The sequence below is a fragment of the Rattus norvegicus genome, chromosome 3, assembly GCF_021556685.1.
Source record: "Rattus norvegicus strain SHRSP/BbbUtx chromosome 3, alternate assembly SHRSP_T2T, whole genome shotgun sequence".
Classification (NCBI taxonomy): Eukaryota; Metazoa; Chordata; class Mammalia; order Rodentia; family Muridae; genus Rattus; species Rattus norvegicus.
The window spans coordinates 169,587,239-169,609,413 of NC_141536.1; the positions used below are offsets into that span (position 1 = coordinate 169,587,239).

A 22,175-nucleotide genomic window follows, 5' to 3' on the forward strand; every position below is an offset into this window, starting at 1 on the left:
TGTGTAGTTTGATTTCATGTTCTGAGGCACTGTCATTTTTCTAAGCTGTTATTGGTGTGTGTCTGTGTGTGTGTGTGTGTGTGTGTGTGTGTGTGTGTGTGTGTGTGTGTGTGTGTGTGTGTGTGTGTACTCTATCTGCATGTACACCTGCAGGCCAGAAGAGGGCATCAAATCCCATCACAGATGGTTGTGAGCCACCGTGTGGTTGCTGGGAATTGAACTCAGGACCCCTGGAAGAGCAGCCAGTGCTCTTAACCGCTGGCTCCAGCGGCTCTCTCCAGCCCCTTAAGACAAGTTTTAACTTTTATTATTTTTCTTACATGTGGTATATAAGAAATGTAGTCAGGCAGTGGTGTCACATACCTTTAATCCTAGCACTCAAGAGGCAGAGACAGATTTCTGAGTACAAGACTGGCCTAGTCTACAAAATGTGTTCCAGAACAGCCAGAGCCATTACACAGAAAAACCCTGTCTTGAAACAAAAAGAAGACATGCATATGTCACTTGAAGAAATTTGAGTTTTAAAAGAGGATAATAGAGATTGCTCTAACCTACTACTCAGGAATCTCTGCTCTTTGTGTTTGTATTATTTCTGTGTTACTGTACAGAGGTAAGGTTACACTAGGCATTTAGAATAGTACTTTGTGTTTGTTTGGTTTAGCCCATAATGGCCTCAGACACAGTATGTAAAGGCTGGGATCCTCCACTCTCTGATTCCACTTCCCGAGTGCTAAAATTACAGCTGACAACCTCTGCATGACTGAGGTTGTTGTTGTTGTTGTGCTAGTAGTGGTAGTTGTTTTGCCTTTTCCTTTTCTTTTTTCTTTTTTTAGATAAGTTTTCTCTGTGTAACAGTCCTGAGTATTGTTCTAGAGCTTACTTTATAGACCAGACTGGCCTCCAGCTCACCAAGATCTTTCTGCCTCTGCATAGAGGCGTAGAGGAAATGTGCTGGGATCAAAGCTGTGCGCCCAGCCCCTGGCTGCCATCTTTATGTTTAGCAGCGGGTGTGACAGTGCTTTCATTGCCCACTGCCTGTTTGCTGACACAGTGAGAATGAAAGCTTGCAGCTCTCATCCAACACTGTCCAATTCCATTCTGGCAAGGCTGGTGTAATTCAGGTGACTGGGTAGGTGGATATCGAGACCCTTGTGGTTGCCCTCAGTGTACCCTTTTGGGGTAGCCTAAAGAAGAGGGTGCATTTCTGAAGCCAGAGTGGGGCTGAGGGTAGATTCTTGCTTGTGAATTCCAGGTATCCTGTGGTCTGAAGCTGTCTTCCTTGAGGCAAGGCCCCAGAGAAAGACCAAGAGTGTGGATGCCCTGAAGAAGTGTGAACATGACCCCCATGTGCTTTTAGCTGTGGCTAAGTGAGTAATAGTTCTTTTGGGATTACTTGGGATTCTGGCATAGTTTTGCCAGCATCTTTGCCTGGCTATGCTGACTTTGTTTATACAGGATGAGCTACATGGGCCTCAGCTGCCAGAACTCCTGCTTCAGTCCTCTGGGCAGCGCTGTCTGCTAGAGGCTTGAGGTGCTGTCTAGACTGAGGTGCTGTCTAGACATCTGTCTGGTCACTCCCTCTTCACAGGCCTCCTGGGTTCTTTGGCTCATCCTCAGCCCCAGGCTTCTGATGGGCTGTTTCCTTTGTTTCATTACCACATGGAGCCTGAATTACATGCAAGACAGATTTGTTGATATTGGTCCACACAGAATTTAAGTATTAAACCAAGCCCATTTGACTAAAGGGCTTTATCCTAGAGTTTGTTTTGTTTGTTTGGTTTTGTTTGTTTGTTTGTTTGTTTGTTTGTTTGAGACAGTTTCTCTAGGTATTCTGACTGTTCTAGAACTCATTTTGTAGACCAGGCTGGCCTCAAACTCAGAGATCTGCCTGCTTCTACCTCCTGAGGGCTGGGACTAACGATGTCACCGTCACTGCCCAGAGAGCCCAGAGGCTTGCACTCATTGTGTTAGCAGAACTCAGACCCTTTGAGTTTAGTGACCGTGGGAATGTCCTGCTGCAATCCGTTGTCTTGGAGTATAGAAATGATTAACCATGGTTCATCTGCAATGCCATCTGTCCAGTGATCTCCTAGCATAGGGTTATGCCACTGGTGGTGATGGAAACAGATCCTTAGAACCAACTTGGTTCTGTTTGAGTGGCATTGAGTGTTCAGGGTCTGGTGCAGCTGCCTTCCCATTGCTGCCTGCCACCTCTGTAGTGTCTGTAGCCCTGACAGATGAGAGAGATTTTAGGTCCCACTGTTGCTAGCCTGGGCTTCCTTTTCCCAGAGTAACGTCAGCCAGAGCAGCCATAAACCTTACAAAAGGCTTTATTAAAGTAAATAAGTCACTCCTTGCTGTTCCCAAGCCAGTGTTCCATGTGCCTACTATCTTAAGTTTATGCTCTTTAAATCACAGTTTATCTAACACCAAGCAATTAAGAGTACTATACGGCTTAAAAAACAATCAAGTTATCAGCATGAAATTACTCTGTTTGGGACCTGAAAGCAGCCCAAACATCTGCCCGCAGTGGAAAGGTTAGCTGTGCCCCAGCTGCCTCACTAAGGTTGGGTGAACGCAGCCCCACATCCAGAGTGTTCCCCATAGCATGCCATGCATCTCCCATTGTCCTCCCTGCTGTACACTACAGTAACTACCAGGCGGGGAGGAAGGTGCCTAATTGGGTTTCTTTTTTGTTGTTGCTTTGTTTTTTCGAGACAGGGTTTCTCTATGTAGCCATCTTGTGACTCTGTAGACCAGCAGGCCTTGAACTCAGAAATCTACCTGCCTTTGCTTCCTGGGTGCTGGGATTAAAGGCCTGTGCCACCATGCCCCACTTCTAAGTTCGTTTTTAACAGTCCAGTTTCTTGGCTTCCTGCAAGACTCTTCTTCAGGTTGCTGTTCAAGTGTCTATGAGTATCAGGTACAACAGTCGTGTGCTATGGTCTGAGTGCCATGGAACTGCAACTCCAGTGGGCTGAGGTCCCCAGAACTGACCTGTGGAAGCCGATTTTTGTGTTTGCTTAGTTTGCTACAAGGCGACAAAGCAGGTTAATAGGGGTTGGTATCTTATTAAGGAGCAGTCTGAAATTATAGTTTTTTTTAAATCTGCCTTAATTAGTTAATTAAGGTTAGTTTCAAATTGTATTCAGCCCAGATAGTTTTAAAAAGTTAAGATCTAGCTGGATGGTGATGGTGGTGCATGCCTTTAATCCCAGCACTCAAGAGGCAGAGGCAGGCATATTTCTGTGACTTCCAGACCAGCCTGGTCTACAGAGTGAATCCCAGGACAGCCAGGACAGTTGCACAGAGAAACCCTATCTTGATGATGATGATGATGATGATGATGATGATGATGATGATGATGATGATGATGATGATGATGATGAAGAAGAATAATTATAATAAATAAATAAAGATGTTAAGATTCCACTGTGTTCTTAAAGAGCAGCTTGGACCACTGAAGCATCTGGAATGACCTCCAGGTAGCCCTGAACCATGACCCAGACCTTCTGTAACATATGCCCAGGCTTGCTGGTCTGACCAGGAGCAGGGCCACCTACATAGAAGAATGACTCCCAAACAGGGCAGACACTATTCTATGCCCCTTGCTCTAAGTACTTCTCCCATAACAGGCTGTTCTGGAGTGAAAGAAAGATCACCAAGGCTCGGGAGTGGTTCCATCGCACCGTGAAGATTGATTCAGATCTGGGGGATGCCTGGGCCTTCTTCTACAAATTTGAACTACAGCATGGCACTGAGGTGAGGCTACAATAGCACACCATGTGCATTAATAATCTTCCTGTTTCCTTAGCCACTCCTGAAACAGTAGAAAGCTCCATCTAATCCCTAAGAAAAGAAGGCAGGGAGTGGCCAAGACTAGCAGCCCCTCCCCTGTTGAGCTGTGTTGGAACCATGCTCATAAGTCAGGGGCCCTGGGTGTCCTGGGTTCCTTGTTGGGAGTAGTAGCCAGACTACATTGAATCCAGGAAATACCTGATTCAGAGATAGTGCACCTGGCCATTTGTGGGAATCAAAAGATAGGGAGTCTAACACAAGTTAACACAGAGACACACTGTCTTGGAGGGCATGTTCTACAAGAGAAAGAGATGGCTTGAAATCTGCTGGGGCCAGATCTGCAATGGTACAGGCAAGACCTGTACCGCACAAGATGTAAACCTCACAAGGAATCCGCCTAAAGTACCCTTTGGTCTTCCCAGGAGCAACAGGAAGAGGTGAGGAAACGCTGTGAGAATGCAGAGCCCCGACATGGAGAGCTGTGGTGTGCTGTGTCCAAGGATATCACCAACTGGCAGAGAAAGATTGGGGAAATCCTAGTGCTGGTGGCCGCCCGTATCAAAAACACCTTCTGATAGCAGGGGCGGAGGACAAGGCACTTTGGGGCAGCACATGGACAATGAGCACAAAACCTACACTGTATCTTTTATTCATTAAAGATTTTTATAGAGTTGTGTTGGGGCTGGGGCCTCATTTGTTTTTCCATTTTTGTCTTTGGTGTCTGTTCCCATGAATGATGGTCGTGTCAAGTTGGTTTGGATGTGGCCGCCTGCAAGTGCCTATGTGCTCCCATAGAAGCATAATTTGTGAAGATGTTAAGAGTACAGGCTATATGGAGAACATGGGCTCTCTGTCACAGATCTGTGATACAAGAGACTGAAGGTCACATGGGGACCATACTATAAAAGATTGAAAGGCTTGTAGAAGCCTTTCTGTTCTGTAGTCATCTGAGGTAGAATGAAACTCAGCAGCATCTTTACTTAACTTGGAAGGTGTGCGCTCACTCTTCCTATAGCTGCTTCTTCCTGTGGTTCTAGGAACGTTGACAGTCAGTACTTCTTGCCTCTGTCCCAAGGAATGTCTAAGAGAGCTGCTTGGGTATTTCTATGGAGAAATCCACGGGGATCCCTATGACGAGAGACTGTAACAAGTAGTTCCTTCACAGATAAAGGGCAAAGAACTTGTGACTATAGCACCAAGCTGGTGGTGGTTTCTTCTTTCGCTGTTTTCAGCTCTCGAACTGAATGCAAGTGGAGCAGTTACAGAAGAGGATACTTGGGTAAAGTTTCCTGTGGGGCTATGGGAAAGTCTAGATAGTCTGTAGTGCCCAGGTTACCTTTCCTGTCTTTGGAAAGGAAGGTTTTTTTTTTTTTTTTGCTGAGGTGGTCAGGAACTCCTTCTGTATCACATTTATTTATTGGGTTCATGTATACCACAATTTGCTTATGGAGGTCAGAGGATAAATACATGAGTCTTCCGTCCTATTATGTTGGCCCCTGGGATCAAACTCAGGTTGTCAAGGCTTGGCAGCAAGTGCCTTAACCTGCAGGGCTCCTCAGCTCACACCATTGCTTTTCTTCTGCTGGAAGAAGTTGAGCTTTGCTCAGCAAAAGATTAGTTGTGTTCCAGAGGCAGCTGTTATGCTATAGGAAAGCAGCAACCCTGCGACTGGGCCTCTTACTCCTGGATGACCCCACTGTTTGGAGGGATGAAGTGGGGCCAGTGATGGAAGTCTGGGAAGTCCCAAGTTCCAGACTTGCTGGGACAAGTGTCTCTGGATATGGATTGGGGACTGGTGGCTAGCCTGCCTATCAGGAGAGACTTGCTCTCTGCCCATTGAGACAGAGCAGGGGTCTCCATGGGGCTGGAAACTCAATCCAAGACCCAGAGAAGCCCTGGATCTGCTGCAACAAGCAGCCGCCGTGCTCCAGGGTTAATCACGACTGGGGAGAGGTTGGGGAGGGGTTAGGGGCCGGGCTGGGTTACTGGACTTTTCCTTCCCTCTCTTGTCACTCCCTCCCTTTGCTGGAGGAGCCAACTTCAAAAGCCTCTCCACCTGCCCCTCAGCTCTATTCAAGGAGGACCTATCAGCCAGCAGAAGACCTGGTGTGGCTGTCAGTTGCCTGCTTCATTGGCCACCCAAAGACCCAGAGGACCCCAGGATCATGTGTGTGGCCTGCTAGAGGGAGTAAGGGAGAGCCAGACCCTGAGAGGCCTATGGTAAGCAGCTGGGGCCTCAGGCCAAGGGAATGGGCACGGGCATAACCCGGGTGCCGGGGCGGGGAGGCTTTTTCCCTGTGCCTCCTGGAAATCCCCAGATGTTTAGGATGGTACCCAATAGAATGGCCATTGCAGGTGCTTATGTCCTGGCTTCCCTGGAACCCTTTTCATATTTGATTAATAAGCCTGGGTTGTGGGGACTTCTAAGCAGCCAACCTATCCCATGTTGGTGCTAGATAGAGTAGCAGTCTCACTGGCTGGCCTAATTGGCTCTTGTTCTTAATGTGGTCTGATGGACTGTTCTCAATATCCCTCTGTTGGCCATGGTACTCAGTAACTTGCAGGAGAGTTCTTCAGTTTGCTGGTTTCCCAGGCAGAAGCCCCAACCCCCCGCCCATCTCTATGTGGGAGTTTGTGGTATGCTCAGTTCAGCTCTCCTGCCAGGGCTGGGAAGCTGAGTCCTGTCGTTTCACTGGGTTCACAAGATTAATTTTCCAGCCCAAGTAGACTGCCTAACTCCAGCTGGGGGCCTAGAGGCAGATTTGGGAACTAGTCCATTTGGAGGAGTGGGGTCCTGGGGATCTTCAGCTGTCTTCTTAATATGTGAGCTTTCCCTAGCACCAGGGCTTTCCATTCTGGGGTGGGGAGAAAACCAGTTGGCAGGCTTTGTTTCTCCTCTTGCTGTCTCTGAGCCTTCTTCCCAGCCTTCCCCCCACTTCCCTTTCCATGGGTAGTGTATCTTGGAGTTCTGAGCCATTGTTTTTGCCATAGTTTGGGGTTTTCTGTCACTGGAGAAAGCTATCAAGGGAGATTGGAGTTCTGCATAAGAGCAAAGTGATTCTATTCCTAGATCCCTTGTTCACCCAAAGGGCTTGAGATGTATGTGAGAAAGAACAACCAAGAGAATAACAGTCGGGGTGGGAAAGGGCTGTGCCTAGTAGGTATGGGTCCGAGCGTGGTCAGGGGTGAAGCTGTATGAGGGATCACTTCTTGCTGTACCCCCTTCCATCCCACTCCCTGTACAAAGTAAGGGAGCTCTTACACATCCATGGTACTCACTTTTTTGCCTCTCCAACTATAGTGCCACCTCTTGTCTCTGGACCTGTTGTCTGTCACCTTCCTAGTCCTTCAGGGCTCAGTGAAAATACTTCCCGATGCCCCACTACACACTCCACAAATGTTCGCAGAATGTGGCTAGTGTACCATGGATGTGTTTGGTTTGTCTCTTCCCTTCTCTAGGATTGCCCAGGTTTATCCTAAGCCATGTCCAGAGCCTCTGGTGAGATTTTCTATCTCCTAGCATCTCAAGGGTGAGGGAGCAAGCGCCCTTTGTGCTGACTCCAAGTACCTATGGGGCCACTTCTTGTACTGAGAGGCCTACACTCTCAGCCCTAACATGGTGTCTTCTCCAGGTACCTCTAAAGCCTGCTTTCTACCTACTACTACTGCTGCTGGCATTTCTTGGATCTGCCCTGGGCTGGCCTGGGTCCCAGTCCTGCAGTGTCCAGGAGGTACTCCGCCACTACCAAGCTGTCATCTTCCAGGACTTGCAGGCTGCGATGCAATGGGCTGGGATGGGAGTTCAACGAACAGAGCCTGGATCCCGACACCACCGCTTCATTCAGAAAAACCTGACTGGAGCTGGTGGAGGTCAGGGACAGCCAGGAACCTCCTGTGGTGCCCAAAAGGTATGGGGGAGGTACCCCCAAACAACTACTTGTTCCCTCCTCAGGCCCTACCCCCACTCCCCCTGCTCTGGCTTTCCTCCTTTTCCAACTCAGGAGAGTAGCATTCTACTGTCTATTGAGTCCTTGGGTCAGACCCTTCTTGGGAGTGTGGCTGGAGTACCCCACAATGCATTTGAGAAAGCGGCATGGACAGTGGCAGTGCGCACGGAGGCAGTGATGCGCAGACACTGCCGAATATCCTACAGGGTATGTGTCCTCAATCTCCCCTCCCCTAAGGACTATAGTACCAATGGCCTGAGGCTTTGGACTCAATTAGGGCCAACTGATCTGATGACAACCCACTTCCCCCGTGGCTATACATGAGCTGTGAGATGAAGGCAAGGGTACAGGATCTGCATGTACTGACTCACAGCTGGTCTTTACTAGCAGATCCAGCAGCCAAAGAAGCAGGCGGTACAGCCGCGCAGCAGTCGGAGGCGGCTCCTGCTACGCGCCCTATACGCCGTCGCCACCTGCTGGGAAAAGCTCTTTGCGCTAAGTGCCTTGGCCACAGGCGAATTCTAGCACTGTCCCTGTTCTCACTTCCTCTTCTCACAGAAGATTGGAAACAAACTGATTCGTGACAGCTCAGATTGTCTGCACTCAGAGGTCCAGGATGTGTATACACCCACTGAGGCCCCAATAAATGGAGCTAATGATGGGACCTGATTCTTCTTGTCTTTGCCTGACTGGTTGTGGGCCCTGGTCTCTATCCAGGGATCTGCGCCTCAGGAAGGGTGGGGCTAGGGATCTGTACTTCACCCTGGCAATAGTTGTGTCTCCCTCATACAGCAGGGGGCGTGGGTGGGACGTTGGACCAGTCCTCGTAGTGTGGAAGGCAACGAACCTCCCTACCCCCACCCTACAACCTGGTTAGGGATTTGAAAACGTCATGCATCCGTCCTGCCCAACTCTGGACCGGAGGAGAGGGTGAAAATGGAGAGGAGGGGAAGGCTGAGCTTCGTGGATTCAGAGCAAAACAACCGGATAAAGGAAACAGGACCTAGAGGAAGCCAGCCTTGCTGCCCTGGCCACAAACTAGACCAAGCCATTTCCTGCTGCCCCTGGGGGATGGGCAGGGCGGGATCGGGGTGGGATGACTCCACAGACTGCCCTAGAGTTGTCGAACTAGCAGGAGTGACCCCAGTACCTACATAAATCTGGGTGTCTGCTTGTTCATGATTCTAGCCCTGAGCAGAAAGAGGCAATGTTGTCACCACCACCACCACCACCACCCCAGTTTCCTTGCCTCATAATAGGATTGTGGAGCCCAAAAGCTTCAAGGAATAGGTTTCTCTGTACCCTTCAGACAGGCAAACAAGGGACCCCCCCCCAAAAAAAGCTCTCTATTTCCTCTGTTTTTTGGTACAAGTGTGCTCTGCCCAATGGGAGCTTTTGTTTCTTTTCAGTTGAGAAAGCTGAGAAATGGGGGCTGGAGAGATGGCTCAGCAGTTAAGAACATTGACTGCTCTTCCAGAGGTCCTGAGTTCAATTCCCAGCAACTACATGGTGGCTCACGACCACCTGTAACAGGATGTGATGCCCTCTTCTGGTGTGTCTGAAGACAACAATAGTGTACTCACATCACATACATAAAATAAATAAATAATTCTTAAAAAGAAAGAGAGAGAAAGCTGAAAGATGGAGGGACCATAGGGCCTTCCTTGATTACACAACAATCATGTACTGGAAGACCTGGGATGAGGTTTAGACCCAGAGTATGGTGTGTTGAAGGGAAATGGAGCTTTGTTAACATCAATATGCATCCTAATAATCTTTGATTCAGATTTCTAATGGTCTCGCAAGTCACCACAGAGCACAAATATAGGATATTTTGATTCTTCTTTATGGGATAGGAGGCAGTGTACAAATAAAAGGTAGGGTGTACCAGAGAGGGCCTAAGTACAAAGACCTTCATCAAAGTCAGGTCTAAAATGATTCTTCCTCATGTGTGCATAGTGAACACATGTGTGTGTTAGCTGGTGTGGGATGTTGAGGGGAAGCCTGGGCCATTGCAGGATCCTGGCCCTAGGGCCTGAGTGGGTAGTCATCTTATACTGGGAAATGCCAGTGGAAGAGAGGTGGGTGGCTATGGACTTGGGCTTATATTGATGAGGTCTACTGAGTATGCTGGGGTATGGCCAATGTCCAGTGTAGAGAAAAGGGTCTGATTTTGTTCAAATATAAGCCATAAGGCAGCAGAACTTTAACTAAAGAGTAAGATCTGAGGAAGGTTGGTAACAGTCTGGACACTGAGCTGAAGAATGGCAGTATTGACAGCCCTCCATGAAATTCCCATGAACCCATTTTTCAAGGCAGTCTGTACTTATCCTTGCCCTGACTTTAGATCTTACAGGAAAATTACTTCAGTTCTAGTAAGTATCCCACAGTTATTCCTCACCTACAGCTACTCCCCCCCACAGTTACTCCCCTTCCACAGCTCTCACCCACAGCTACTTCCCTTCCACAGCTACTCCTCATCTTGTCCTATCCTACTGTTTAGAGAAATCAGGTTTGGGGCAGGTGGCAGGGGAGGTAGCCAACAGGGTGTCCTGATTCCCACCTTCTGCTCCTCAGCTGAGGGAAGATCAAACAAACTACAGCCTCCTGGGACTGGAGGTGAAGCAGAGCCCTCAAGAGTTTCAGGGAAAAAAAATTAGGGGGGTTGGGGATTTAGCTCAGTGGTAGAGCGCTTGCCTAGGAAGCACAAGGCCCTGGGTTCGGTCCCCAGCTCCGAAAAAAAAGAACCAAAAAAAAAAGAGTTTCAGGGAATAAATGTTGATGCTTAAACCCTGTACCAGACTACACATGAGAGGCTATTTGAATCCTGCACCCATGACTCTCCGCAGGAGTCCTGAAAGCATCAGCCTGGGGTCCAACCCACTAGAATGACTGTCCTCTTGCAGGACAAGGACAGATACTCGGAGCTGAAGGGTAAGTTGAGTGCTACTGAGATCCTAGGTTCTGGGTCTTCTAGGCTCAGCCCAGGGGCCTAAATGGAGGCTTCCTGGGCTGCTTTGTAGTTGAGGACAGAGCATATCCTTGTGCTCATGTAGCATAGCCCAGCGCAGACGCTGTCCCACAGTTGTTTGCTAGCAGCTGACCAGCTAGAACAGACCTTGGAGGTGCTGAGGCTCCTGGGGCTGGAGACCGCTGCTATTATCCTATCCCACACAAGCCTTTTCAATGCTTGGTTTTCCAGGGAGGTGGGGCTATGGCCCAGAAGGAAGAGCTGTGTGAGGATTACAGATGGGACCCCCAAGGCACTGGCCAGGCCTGTGCAATTTCCTGCAGCCCAGGAGCCAGGCCTCCATATGTAATCCTGGAAGAAGGGGCCTGGCAGGCTTTGAAGGGAGACTGGATACCACGGCCTCCCACGACTAGGAGTCTTTGAAAGAACATCTGGAACTTGGGCAACAGCTACGAATGACAAGCTAGTTCTTGGGTTTGCAAATCCCTAAGTTAATCTTGAGTTTGCCACTTGTGTGTTAACAACCCTGCCCCACCTCCCATGATGCAGCTGGGCGTGAGGCTTGCAGCTTCTTCTGTGTTAGGACACTATGTCCCTGTCCTGCTACCCCACCGACCATAATAGCCTGGAAGTGTGGCAGAGCTGAGTAGAGGGAGTAGAAGGGTAGACATGTCTTCTATGTCTGTGTGTCCTGTGAGCATAGAGCCACAGCTAAGGAGGCAGATAGAGCTTTAAACTCAGCTACATTCCCTAAAGCTGGGCTCACTTTGGCAGTCCATATACCAACATTGAACCGATACAGAGAAGATTAGCATGGCCACTGTGCAAGGAAGACACACAGATTTACAAAGTATTCCATATATTTCCTAGTTAACAGTGCTGTGTCACACACAGTTCTTTAATGGGAGACAAGGAGTAGGCCCAGGCCTGGTTCAAGTTATCATTCTTAGGCCATTCCACTGGTAGATATCACACCGACCCTGTTAAATCCTGTGGTGGATGTAAAGGGAGGTTTAGCTTTGCAACTGCTTGAAATTAAATGACTGCCCTTTCTACTGGAGGAGTTGTTGGGAGAAAAAGAAAAAAAAAGAGCTGAGCTCTTAGAAGGCTTGGGCAGCCCAGGGTTGTGAAGGAGGAGGAAACATCTGCTCTCAGAACAGACCTAGAGAGTGACTGGCCTTGTGGGCTTCTGGACACTTGCGTGTGGTGTCCTAAGACCTGCAGATGTTCAAGAAGGCCGCCTGCTTCAGCTGCAGCTAGGTGGAAATAAACAAGCCCTCTACTGCAGGAAGCACATATTACTGGGGTGAAGTGGGGCGCGGGGGGGGGGGTGTAAGGCAGGTGTTGAGGCCCATTGTCCCTGCCAGTGGCCTTCAAGACCTGGGGGTGGGGCTGGGGTGAAAAGACATCCCTGCCCCCTCCTCAGGAAGACTTAGCTTTGTAAACTCAGAAACACGCATGGGCACATGCGCGCGCGCGCGCGCACACACACACACACACACACACACACACACACACACACACACACACCCTGCTTAGTTAGACTCTGAAATAAGCAGCAAAGAGGTAACACCTGCTATGGGAAGTGAGTTCTTGTTTGGGTGGAAATGGGAAGGTCAGGCCCTTGGCAGCTGTGCAGTGCCTGTTGTGGGGGAAGTGGGACATCCTGAGGCCCTAGCACCTGGGTCACCTCCATGCTGTGTAGATGGGATTTCTGCTGCTGTCTGTAGAGGACACATCACTGTGATGTACTCTGGGAAGCTTAATGCCACACTGTCTAGGCCTTGTTGCATACCAGTCCAATTGTGACAGTGTGTATCTCAGGGAGAAAGGCAGCCAGGCCTCACCAGGTGAGCAAGCTCTATCCTTGGACTGCCCCTGGCGCCCCCTACCCGGCACAAGGCCAGGGGTCAGGGCTGCAGAGCAAGATAAGCCCAGCTTCCTGCACTTACTCCCAGAGCTGTGACTCCCAACACTTCCTGTTTTCTAGAGGGCAGACAGGGGTGTGGGAGAATGGACAAGGTGGTGGGGGCTGGGGTCATGGAACAGAGGGTGGAGTTTCAGGGGAGGGGGCTAAAGGAGATGAGATGAAGTCATGGAAGACGGCATAGATACAGAGTGAGGTAGAGGAGGAGTGGAAACAGATTCCTGGGAGATTGGGTAAAATTGGAGGGTCCAGGGTTATGTGTAGCATGTCCCCAGAGGCAACAGTGGAAGCCAGGATTGTGGTACAAAAGTAGAGTTGTAGGTGGCCAAACCCAAGAGAAGGAATGAACCCATGCGCTGGGGTTGTGGAAAAACTGTGAGGTTTTGGAGGAAAGACCCCTGGGAACAGGAGTCAGGGGACCTGAAAAGCTCCCAGGTCCTCAGAAACAACCAACCTCCATGTAAGCTTTTTCCTCCCTAGCGAGTTCCCTTCCTATCCTAGAGCAGAAGTTTTATAGTCTGTCTAGTGGCTGACCAAGCCCCACAGAATCTTAGTTTGGAACCAGGCTCTTTTTTTTTTTTCTTTTTTCTTTTTTCTTTTTTCTTTTTTTCGGAGCTGGGGACCGAACCCAGGGCCTTCCGCTTGCTAGGCAAGCGCTCTACCACTGAGCTAAATCCCCAACCCCTGGAACCAGGCTCTTAATCCCAGCGCTTGGGAAGGAAAAGCAGGCAGAATTCTGTGTGAGGCTAGCTTGGTCTACACAGGAAATTCCAAAACAGCCAGGTGACAGAGAGACCCTGTCGGAAAAAAAGATAAAAAAAGAAGAATAAAGGAAAGAAAACAAACAGAAAGGAATCAGAGCAGCTACTATATAGCATATGGGTGTGTAGTTCTTTTTCTTTCTTTCTTTCTTTTCTTTTTTTTGGAGCTGGGGACTGAACCCAGGGCCTTGCGCTTGCTAGTCAAGTGCTCTACCACTGAGCTAAATCCCCAACCCCAGGTGTGTAGTTCTTAACCTATTGTTCAGAAGTATAAAAAGGTAATTTTTTCTTTTTGTTTTTCGTTTTTTGTTTTGTTTGGGTTTTTTTTTTTTTTTTTTTTTTTTGTTCTTCGAGGAGACAGGGTTTCTCTGTGTAGCCCTGGAACGTGCTTTGTTAAGAGATACCAGATACCATGTTACAAACTTCTATTAGAGCATTTTCATTAAAATGTCTTAAATTGGGCTGGAGAGATGGCTCAGTGGTTAAGAGCACCGACTGCTCTTCCAGAGGTCCTGAGTTCAAATCCCAGCAACCACATGGTGGCTCACAACCATCCATAATGGGATCTGATGTCCCCTTCTGGTGTGTCTAAAGACAGCTACAGTGTACTCATATACAAAATAAATAAATAAATCTTTTTAAAAAATGTCTTAAATTTATACTTCTAGCTGGTGGAGGTGGCACAAGCCTTTAATCCCAGGATTCAGGGTGCAGAAGCAGGTGGATCTCTGAGTTCAAGGCCAACTTGGTCAACCAACCAAGTTCTAGAATAACCAGGGCTACACAGAGAAAACCTGTCTCAAAAAACAAACCCCCAAACAAAAACAAAAAAGTGAAAAATCAAAAAAGTGAGTCCTGGAATGGAGAGATGGCTCAGTGGTTAAGAGCATCCACTGCTCTTCCAGAGGTCCTGAGTTCAAATCCCAGCAACCACATGGTGGCTCACGACCGTCTGTAATGAGATCTTCTGGTGTGTCTGAAGACAGCTACAGTGTACTCATATAAATAAAATAAATCTTTAAAAAAAAAGACAAAAGAGAGGAACTGCTTTTGGATATGAAAGGATTTTGTATAATATTTTCCAAAATGAAAATAGACAAGAACAAAATTAGAAGGTTAAAGGTTTGTAGAATAACTGTGAGAATTAAAATTAAAGAATGTGGACATAGCTACAGCTAAGTTGATTGTAAAATAAAGGTCATTAAAACTTTTTCAGGATAAAGTTTAATACTCAGATAAAATTTGGATTCTGGGGGGCTGGAGAGATGGCTCAGCGGTTAAGAGCACTGACTGCTCTTCCAGAGGTCCTGAGTTCAATTCCCAGCAACCACATGGTGGCTCGCAACCATCTGTAATGGGATCCAGTACCTTGTTCTGGTGTGTCTGAAGACAGCTATAGTGTACTCATATAAATAAAATGAATAAAAAAATTTGGATTCTGGATTGTTTACAACAATAAGAATTTTCTTAACTATTAATCTATTCTTAATTAAATTTACCAAAACAAACAATAACGACAAAAACTGGCTCAGGGGACTAGAGAGATGGCTCAGTGGTTAAGAATACACAAGAGTAGCTGACAATTGCCTGTAAGGTCAGCTCCAGGGGATCCGATGCCTCTGGTCTCTGCAAATACCTGTATTCATATGCCCATGTCCCCCTCACTTGTACACAAATTAAAAATAAATAAAATATCTTTTATTTATTAAACGAGACATTAAACATTAGATTTTTATTTTTATCTGCTTTACACATCTTCCCATTGGGTCTGGCCTTCACATGCTGGATAGCTGCTGCCTTAAGAGTGGGAAAATTCTGTTTAAAATAGCTATTTTTTTTTTTTGGCTTGGTGATTAAGAGAACATCCAGAGGACCTGAGTTCAGTTCCCAGTACCATGCATGTTGAATAGCTTACAACAGCCTGTAACTCTAGTTCCAAGGGGATCTGATGCCTCTGGCTTCCATAGGTACCTGCCCACAGACAAGCACACCACACACACACACACACACACACACACACACACACACACACACACACACATCACAACACACTAATAAATCTTTAAAGGAAGCACCCACATAGCAGCTTACAACCATCTGTAATGGCAATTCCAAGAGATCCAACACCCTCTTCTGGCCTCCAAAGGTACCAAGTATGTATATGGTGCACAGTCAAACATGTAAGCAAACACCCAAACACATAAATGTAAATAATTTTAAAGAGTGACTTTTTAGATAAGGGAAACTAGTGCATATGAAATTTATGACAGCCTTGAGTTTGAGCCCCAGGATCCACATAGCAGAAGGAGAGAACTGACTGATTCTGGTTTTCCTCTGACCTCCACACATATGCCATAGCATGTGCATGCCTGCACACTTGCACACACAGTAAATAAATACAATATAATTTTGAAAAGAATAGGAGCTGGCGGGATGGCTCAATGCTTAAGAGTTCTTGTTCTCGCAGGGGACTCAGGTACAGTTCCTGGTGCCCACATGATGATGCTGTCTTTAATTCCAGTTTCATCGAACCTGATGCCCTCTTCTGGCCTCCAGAGACACTGTATGCCCGTGGGACACATACATACATGTAGGCAAAACACTCATACACGTAAGATAAAAATTAAACAAATCTTAGAAGAAATTAAACATTTTTAAATAGGTAAATTCCTAAGACAGAGAGCTGTTTATTGTTTCTAGGGGCAGGAAGTAACGGATACCTGTGAAGGTAATGGAAAGGTTCTGAAATCACATAGTAATGGTTCCCAAATCTGTGAATATTCTCAAATCACTGAACTTTGCAATGAAGGCTTTGTGTAGGATAGAGCAGAATGTTTCTTAGGTGCCTCCTCCAGGTGTGAGAGCAGAAAGCAAGTCCTCCTCTCCCCCTCCCCCCTCCCTCCCACCCCCTACCCTCCTACCCCTACCCTCCCCACCTCCCCACCCTCCACCTCCCTAACCACCCTCTCCACCCCCACCCCCACCTCCCTAACACCCCCACCCTCCCCACCCCCCTACTCCCGTTTTTTTTTTTTTTTTTTTTTTTTTGGAGCTGGGGACCGAACCCAGGGCCTTGCACTTCCTAGGTAAGCGCTCTACCACTGAGCTAAATCCCCAACCCCTTACTCCCGTTTTTTACCAAATTCAAGTTGGAGGAACTCCTGGGCAGACAAGAATCGAGTGGATGCTGGGTGATTGGGCTTTCTAGAGTGCAGCTAAGTTGGGAGCTGGAGAGGCTTAGACCTCAAGTGGACATGCTTACCCCTCTGCCTGCCGCATCTTGACCTTGTTGGGGCAGGAGTCTTTATGTGGCATATGACAGTTTCCTCAAAAATATTCAAAGTAATGATTGTATTTGATGGGGAGACCCTTACCTGTTCTCAGCCCTGCTTCTCTACTGGGGAATATTTAGCATGTTACCCCGGGTACTTCAGGGACAGACTAAACTGTTCAGGGATGGAAAGGGGTGGGGCATAGAAGCTCAGACCTTTTGGGAAAGAGGTAAATAGGATGAAGAGTTAGGAGTGTGGCCTTAGTCTATGGTTCTACCTGAAATGGGGGAGGGTTCATCCTTGAGGGATGGTGAGGAAAGCCTTACTGGGGCAGGATAATGGGAACTCCCACCACACACACACACACGCACGCACGCACACACGCACGCACACACGCACGCACACATGCACGCACACAGAGCCTATAATCAATCCACTGCTACCTTTGGTGATATGATCCTACTCAAGTCTCTTTCCAACTCTGCTCTGGGGTACTCCCTGCCCTTTGGAACTTGTAAATCTGAACTTGCTCCAGACTGGACCCTTAATAGCCTGTTTCCATGATGACAATTGGGAAAAGGGACTTTTAGAGAGCACACTGCTCTATCTTCTCTTCACAGAGACAGTGAAACCACACTCACACTCTTTGAGGTTCCACTCTATTAACCAAGGGGAGAAGGTCCTCTGTGGGAATAAAAATATAGAATTGTATAGAACCTAGGACTGAGGAAGTGCCCTGGACCTGGGAATGTTCCTTCAGTTGTTTCTGGGCTTTCTGGCCTATACTTCTTGGTATGTCCATAGGTTAATGGAAAAATACAGCAGTCTAAATAGATAAACACTTGGGGACTGCTCCCATGAATTCAAGTAGCAGACCTGGTCAGACCCATCTTCTCCCTCTCTTTGTCATTCATATTGGTCCATGTAGAGATGATATCTGCTTGCTTCAGGGGCTGAGGACTCCTAAGAAATCCTCACCCCTTGTGTACCTCTCCCTAAATATATTGGGAAGCTGGCTTCCTGTGCATGGACCCACATGATTATCTAGCCCTAAGGTTTTTTGTTTTGGGTTTTTTTTTTTTTTCAGGAAAGTCACACGTGGCCACCTTCATGGAAAACCATTTGTCTACAGCTTCAAAGCTGTGCTAGGTGTTTCACATTCCATGTAGGTGAGTCTTGGAATCAGCCACCATCAAAGAGCATACGGGAATCCAGGGTAGGATAGGCCTCTCCTTCAGAAGTGGGCGATCCTGATCTTTTTTTTTTCTTTTTTTCTTTTCTTTCTTTCTTTCTTTTTTTCTTTTTCTTTTTCTTTTCTTTTCTTTTTTTTTTTTTTTTTTTGGCGTTGGGGACCGAACCCAGGGCCTTGTGCTTGCTAGGCAAGCGCTCTACCACTGAGCTAAATCCCCAACCCTCAAGGGGACTTTTTAGAGATAAGTGTTTGTATGTGTGTGCAGGGGCCATTTCCAGGGTGATTTTGCCATCCCTCTCTAGATGCATGTTTGTCTAGCAAGGGACTAGATGGTCTAGAAAGAGGGCCCAGTACTCCTGGAAGGAGTCCAAGCATGACCTCTGTAATAAAGCTCAAGCTAGAGGACTTAAGGGAACATCTATGTATCTCTGCCTTATATTTATAGAGGATAGGGCCCCCGAGTGCAGCTCTCCTCACACCAGTATTTGAGGTATGTAATTCTTAAGGTTTGAGCACTGCCTTGGTCACTAACCCTATGCTTAAGCCAGGTCTCCTGGAGAAGCAGAGTAGGTGTGTCACGGTGCTGCCCCCCTTAGGAACTATCTGCTGGGTTCTGTAATGTATCTACACAGGTGTCAGCCCTGCAGTCCTCCCCAAGTGAAGAATACTCTCCTGGGCAGTGCTTAGGTTTGCAGAAGAAAAACTGCCATGCAGGTTGGAGGATGGTGATATCTGGGAGCCCAATTGGAAAGAGGGAGGGCAGTGGTGTGGCTAAGGCAAAAACAAAGTAATCTCTGTGTCTGTGTTTATAGGAAACATTGTTGTTCCTTATGCAGGGATGCTAGCGCTCGCAGAAACCCTTGTAAAGAAAAAAGTTTAATTAAAAATTAAATATATTGTATTATATATGTATATATATATATATAAAGGCAAAGTAAAAAATACAGTCTCGTTCTAGAAAATACATAGCAGGAAAGAATTAGATGATTCAAAAACAACCCTGACAGAGGCTGCTAGCAAGTCCAGGGCCTGAGGTTCCTAGGGAAGGCCCAACTCACAGGAGCCCCCAGAAGGAGGTGTGTAAATGAGGAGGCGACAGAAGTGGCACCCTTAGGCCACCAGCTCTAAATGCTGCTGCATACTCTAACATACATATGCGAAAGGAAGGAAGCAGGCAAGGCCCTGCCACTTGGCCACATGCAGAAGCAGTGGAGGGCAAGGAGGACAGTGTCTAGCCTGAGATGCAAGCGCTGTAATAGACCGCGCTGCTGGCGTCAGACAGTGCAGAAATGAGGCTGCTTTCCTCTGGACAGGACATGGCACGCGGACCTAGTTTGGCCAGTGCCACATGGTAGGGGAGTGCAGTGGCATCCGGTCGAGTCCGGCTGCAATTGAGATACTGATCGAATTCGGTGAGGTCCACATCGGCCCAAAGGTCGGCGGTAGGCTCCAATTGCTCTGTGCCCTCAAGAGACGGGGCCTCAGGTGGTGGTGACAGAGGATTGGGAAACGGGCCCGGAGTGCCCAGGGTGCCATAGTAGAGGCCCGCGAGCGGCGCGGCAGGCGGCGCTGTCCTGAGCGCCTCAGCCAGGGATGACCCGTAGCAGAAGCTCGGGTCCCGTGCCAGCTCCGGGGCATAGGGCGCCCGGAAAGCCCGCAGAGCGCAGTCCTCGGGCGCCAAAGGCGGTGGGAAGAAGGAGGCCTCGCCAGACTCCAGGCCGTCCAGAGGCGAGCGCTCGGGCGTGGGTAGCCCCAAGCCGTCGAACTCCGCACCCAGAGTGGGTAGCTCGCGGAAGGAGCGAGCTGAGCCTGATGCTGCAGCGAAGGGTTCCGGCGGCGCAGACGGCTGCACGAGGCCCGGGAGCAAGAGGCCAGGCTCCAGCCTCCGGACCTTGCGCGCCTGTTTTTTGCGGCGAGGCCGGTACTTGTAGTTGGGATGGTCGCGCAAGTGCTGCACACGCAGCCGTTCGGCCTCTTCCACGAAGGGCCTCTTCTCCGCCGTGTTCAGCTCCTTCCACGCTTTGCCTATAGGCGAAGGAAGCCTGTTAGTGGACCAACGTCGGGCGCACGACTAGCCAACCCGGCGTGCACCTTGGGCGCGCGGCGGGAAACATGGCACAGACCCCTGTGACTGGCCCTGAAACCCCGAATCCCGACCTCCTTCTAAGTCCCCTCCCTTGCCGCCCCACTATGCGTTCGAGGCTCTCACCCAGCATCTTGCTCAGCACTGCGTTGTGGAGATCCGGATTTTGTTGCGCCAGTCGCTTGCGCTCGTCCTTCGCCCACACCATAAAGGCGTTCATGGGCCGCCGGATGCGCAACTCGTCGGCCGTTTGGCGCTCTCCGCGGCCAAAGCCATAGCGCCCTGATTCGGGGCTGCGCGGTGGGCTCCGCGGAAGGCTGGACGGCGAGGCAGGCGAGGTGGGCGAGACGTTGGTGACTGGGAGGCCGCGCGGCTCAGCAGCGGCCCCGAGTCCGGGGGCCCATGCACAGTCGCGGCGGGAGGGCGGGTCGTCCTGTGCGCCGTAGCCGGGCGGCGATCTCTGCATTCCAGCTGGGCAAGGCCTGGGCAGAACGCAGCGCGGGAGCGCAGGAGACAGTGGCGGGCACTGCGAAGCCAAGTACGGAGGTCTGACGGACGTCGGGTGGAGACAGTGGGGACGTGGTAGCTTGGTGCCAGGAAGGCATCCCAGATATAGTGACACCGAGCCAATCCGCAGCAGAGCTAGCGGACCGGGGCGGGGCTGCCCCCCTCTGCGGTGGCTCCCTTTCTTCTTCCCGGCAGGATCCAGCTGAGGCCTCCCCAGCGCAGAGCCCCCCGTTCGCGCCCAGTGTCTCAAAAGAAGAGACCCCCGTGTGGGAGAGGACTGCTGGTGTGGGCTAGGGCTCAGAAGGGGTCCTCCAGGGTTTTCAGGTTTCAGAGGCTCTCTGGCACCCCACCCACAGAAACAGACCCGTGGGCAGTAATGACGGGAGGGGGCAGAGGCTTTAGATAGGATGAAGGGAGATTTATTTTAGCACCAAGTTCTAGGGAAGTACTTTCATCCTGCGCCTTGGGAAAAAGAATGGGATTTGGCGATGTTCGTGCCCCTTCTCGTGGGTTGACCCTCCCAGATGCTGAAGAAATGATGAATCTCTCTCTCTCTCTCTCTCTCTCTCTCTCCCCCCCCCCCCATACCCAAACTCTGGGACAAGGCAGAAGAACTGGTCCTGGCCCACAAGGAAAAGGTAAACTGGTGGGCACAGGGCATAACCAGTCCCTGCTCCTCAGAATCGGTGTGTGGGCGGCTATAGCAGGTTTCCCTTTCCTGGGCAAGACAGCGGTTCCAGGAAAAGACAAGGGCCTAAGCAGGTGAGGCAGAGGAAAACTGGGAGTTTTCCAAAGGAGCCCTCATTCATTTTTCCCTTTTTATCTGTCCAACCTCTCCACTAGGAAATGATCTGGGCCCTAGAAACTGATGGCTTTCTCCTGAGAGCTGCCTCCTTTCCACTGCCAAGTGTAACTTCATAGGGGAAAATCCAACGCCCTTGGCAGTTGTCTGTGACAAGTCAGAAACTCCATCTACCCGTACCCTGGGCACTCTGCAACCTTCCCTATCGTGTGAGGACATCCCACGTGGAGCATTGAAAGAGAGAGCCTGTGTGTCTTCTGGGGCCTTGTGCTTCTCCTGAATAGTCCCCTGCTTTTTGAACACCTTTGCCTTGGAGAGATCCCAGCGTTCCCCAGAGTTTCTCAGGATGGTGATTATCACTACCTATTTTTTTTTTCATGTCGATATGGTAATAAAGGGAACATTAGAGGCCCTGCACCTGCTTCAGTAGCATGAATTCTGAGCAGTGTAGAAGCATTGGAGCAACTCAATAATTTCTCAGAAGGCAGGCAGTGGTGTGGACACCAAGGTAAAAATGCTTTCAGGGGGCTGGAGAGATGGCTCAGCGGTTAAGAGCACCCGACTATTCTTCCAGAGGTCCTGAGTTCAATTCCCAGCAACCACATGGTGGCTCACAAACCATCTGTAATGAGATCTGATGCCTGCTTCTGGTGTGTCTGAAGACAGCTACAGTGTACTTACAATAATAAATGAATAAATCTTTTTAAAAAATGCTTTCAGGACCCCGCCAGTGGTCAGCTCCCTTTTGCCAGGTCTAGGTAGGTGGGTAGTCTGAACAGCTGGTACAGGAGGGTGGTGAGTGAGGACATGAAGAGCTATGTGAAGATTTTCATTTTGAGAATGAACAAAAAAAAAAAAAAGAACTAGAGATAGCGGCTGGAGCATGGGTCAGTGGTAGAGTGCTTGTCTGACATG

General features: G+C 49.0%; 3 protein-coding genes, 1 long non-coding RNA gene and 1 other non-coding gene across 9 annotated transcripts in view; 4 read left to right on the forward strand and 1 right to left on the reverse strand.

Moving 5' to 3' along the window:
* Prpf6 (pre-mRNA processing factor 6) overlaps positions 1-4,473 on the forward strand; it is a 64,539-nt gene extending 60,066 nt beyond the window's left edge. Inside the window, exons 19-21 of one of the 2 annotated variants that reach the window (XR_015683263.1) lie at positions 1,253-2,759; positions 3,219-3,762; positions 4,221-4,473. Coding sequence is in view for 1 of the 2 variants with exons in the window: in NM_001079766.1 (NP_001073234.1) it covers positions 1,253-1,367; positions 3,636-3,762; positions 4,221-4,373 (395 nt within the window). In the remaining variant the exon portion in view is untranslated. The remainder of the gene's footprint in view (positions 1-1,252; positions 2,760-3,218; positions 3,763-4,220) is intronic. The other variant, NM_001079766.1, reaches the window with a different exon arrangement.
* On the forward strand, positions 4,274-8,414 carry Linc00176 (long intergenic non-protein coding RNA 176). Of its 4 annotated transcripts, none has more exons than XM_087653964.1 (5): positions 4,274-5,077; positions 5,866-6,018; positions 7,431-7,706; positions 7,800-7,952; positions 8,136-8,414. In XM_087653964.1, the coding sequence occupies exons 2-5, from the start codon at positions 6,016-6,018 to the stop codon at positions 8,268-8,270; spliced, it is 567 nt and encodes a 188-aa protein (XP_087510090.1). In that variant the 5' UTR covers positions 4,274-5,077; positions 5,866-6,015; the 3' UTR covers positions 8,271-8,414. The 4 variants fall into 4 exon arrangements, with proteins under 4 accessions (XP_087510090.1, XP_087510088.1, XP_087510089.1 ...); XM_087653962.1 differs by lacking the exon at positions 4,274-5,077 and adding an exon at positions 5,618-5,730; XM_087653963.1 differs by lacking the exon at positions 4,274-5,077 and adding an exon at positions 5,648-5,751.
* A 3,060-nt stretch (positions 8,415-11,474) lies between these two features.
* On the forward strand, positions 11,475-11,581 carry Rnu6-181 (RNA, U6 small nuclear 181). The gene has a single exon (XR_015685207.1). It is a non-coding gene; the product is annotated as a U6 spliceosomal RNA (small nuclear RNA).
* A 7,167-nt stretch (positions 11,582-18,748) lies between these two features.
* Positions 18,749-20,523, reverse strand: Sox18 (SRY-box transcription factor 18). Its single transcript, NM_001024781.1, is given in 2 exon segments — positions 18,749-19,893; positions 20,078-20,523. Coding segments are annotated over 2 exon segments (1,134 nt in total). The 5' UTR covers positions 20,418-20,523; the 3' UTR covers positions 18,749-19,099.
* A 128-nt stretch (positions 20,524-20,651) lies between these two features.
* On the forward strand, positions 20,652-21,974 carry LOC120101835 (uncharacterized). The gene is made up of 3 exons (XR_015684920.1): positions 20,652-20,741; positions 21,064-21,096; positions 21,302-21,974. It is a non-coding gene; the product is annotated as an uncharacterized LOC120101835 (long non-coding RNA).
* The last annotated feature ends 201 nt before the right edge of the window (positions 21,975-22,175 follow it).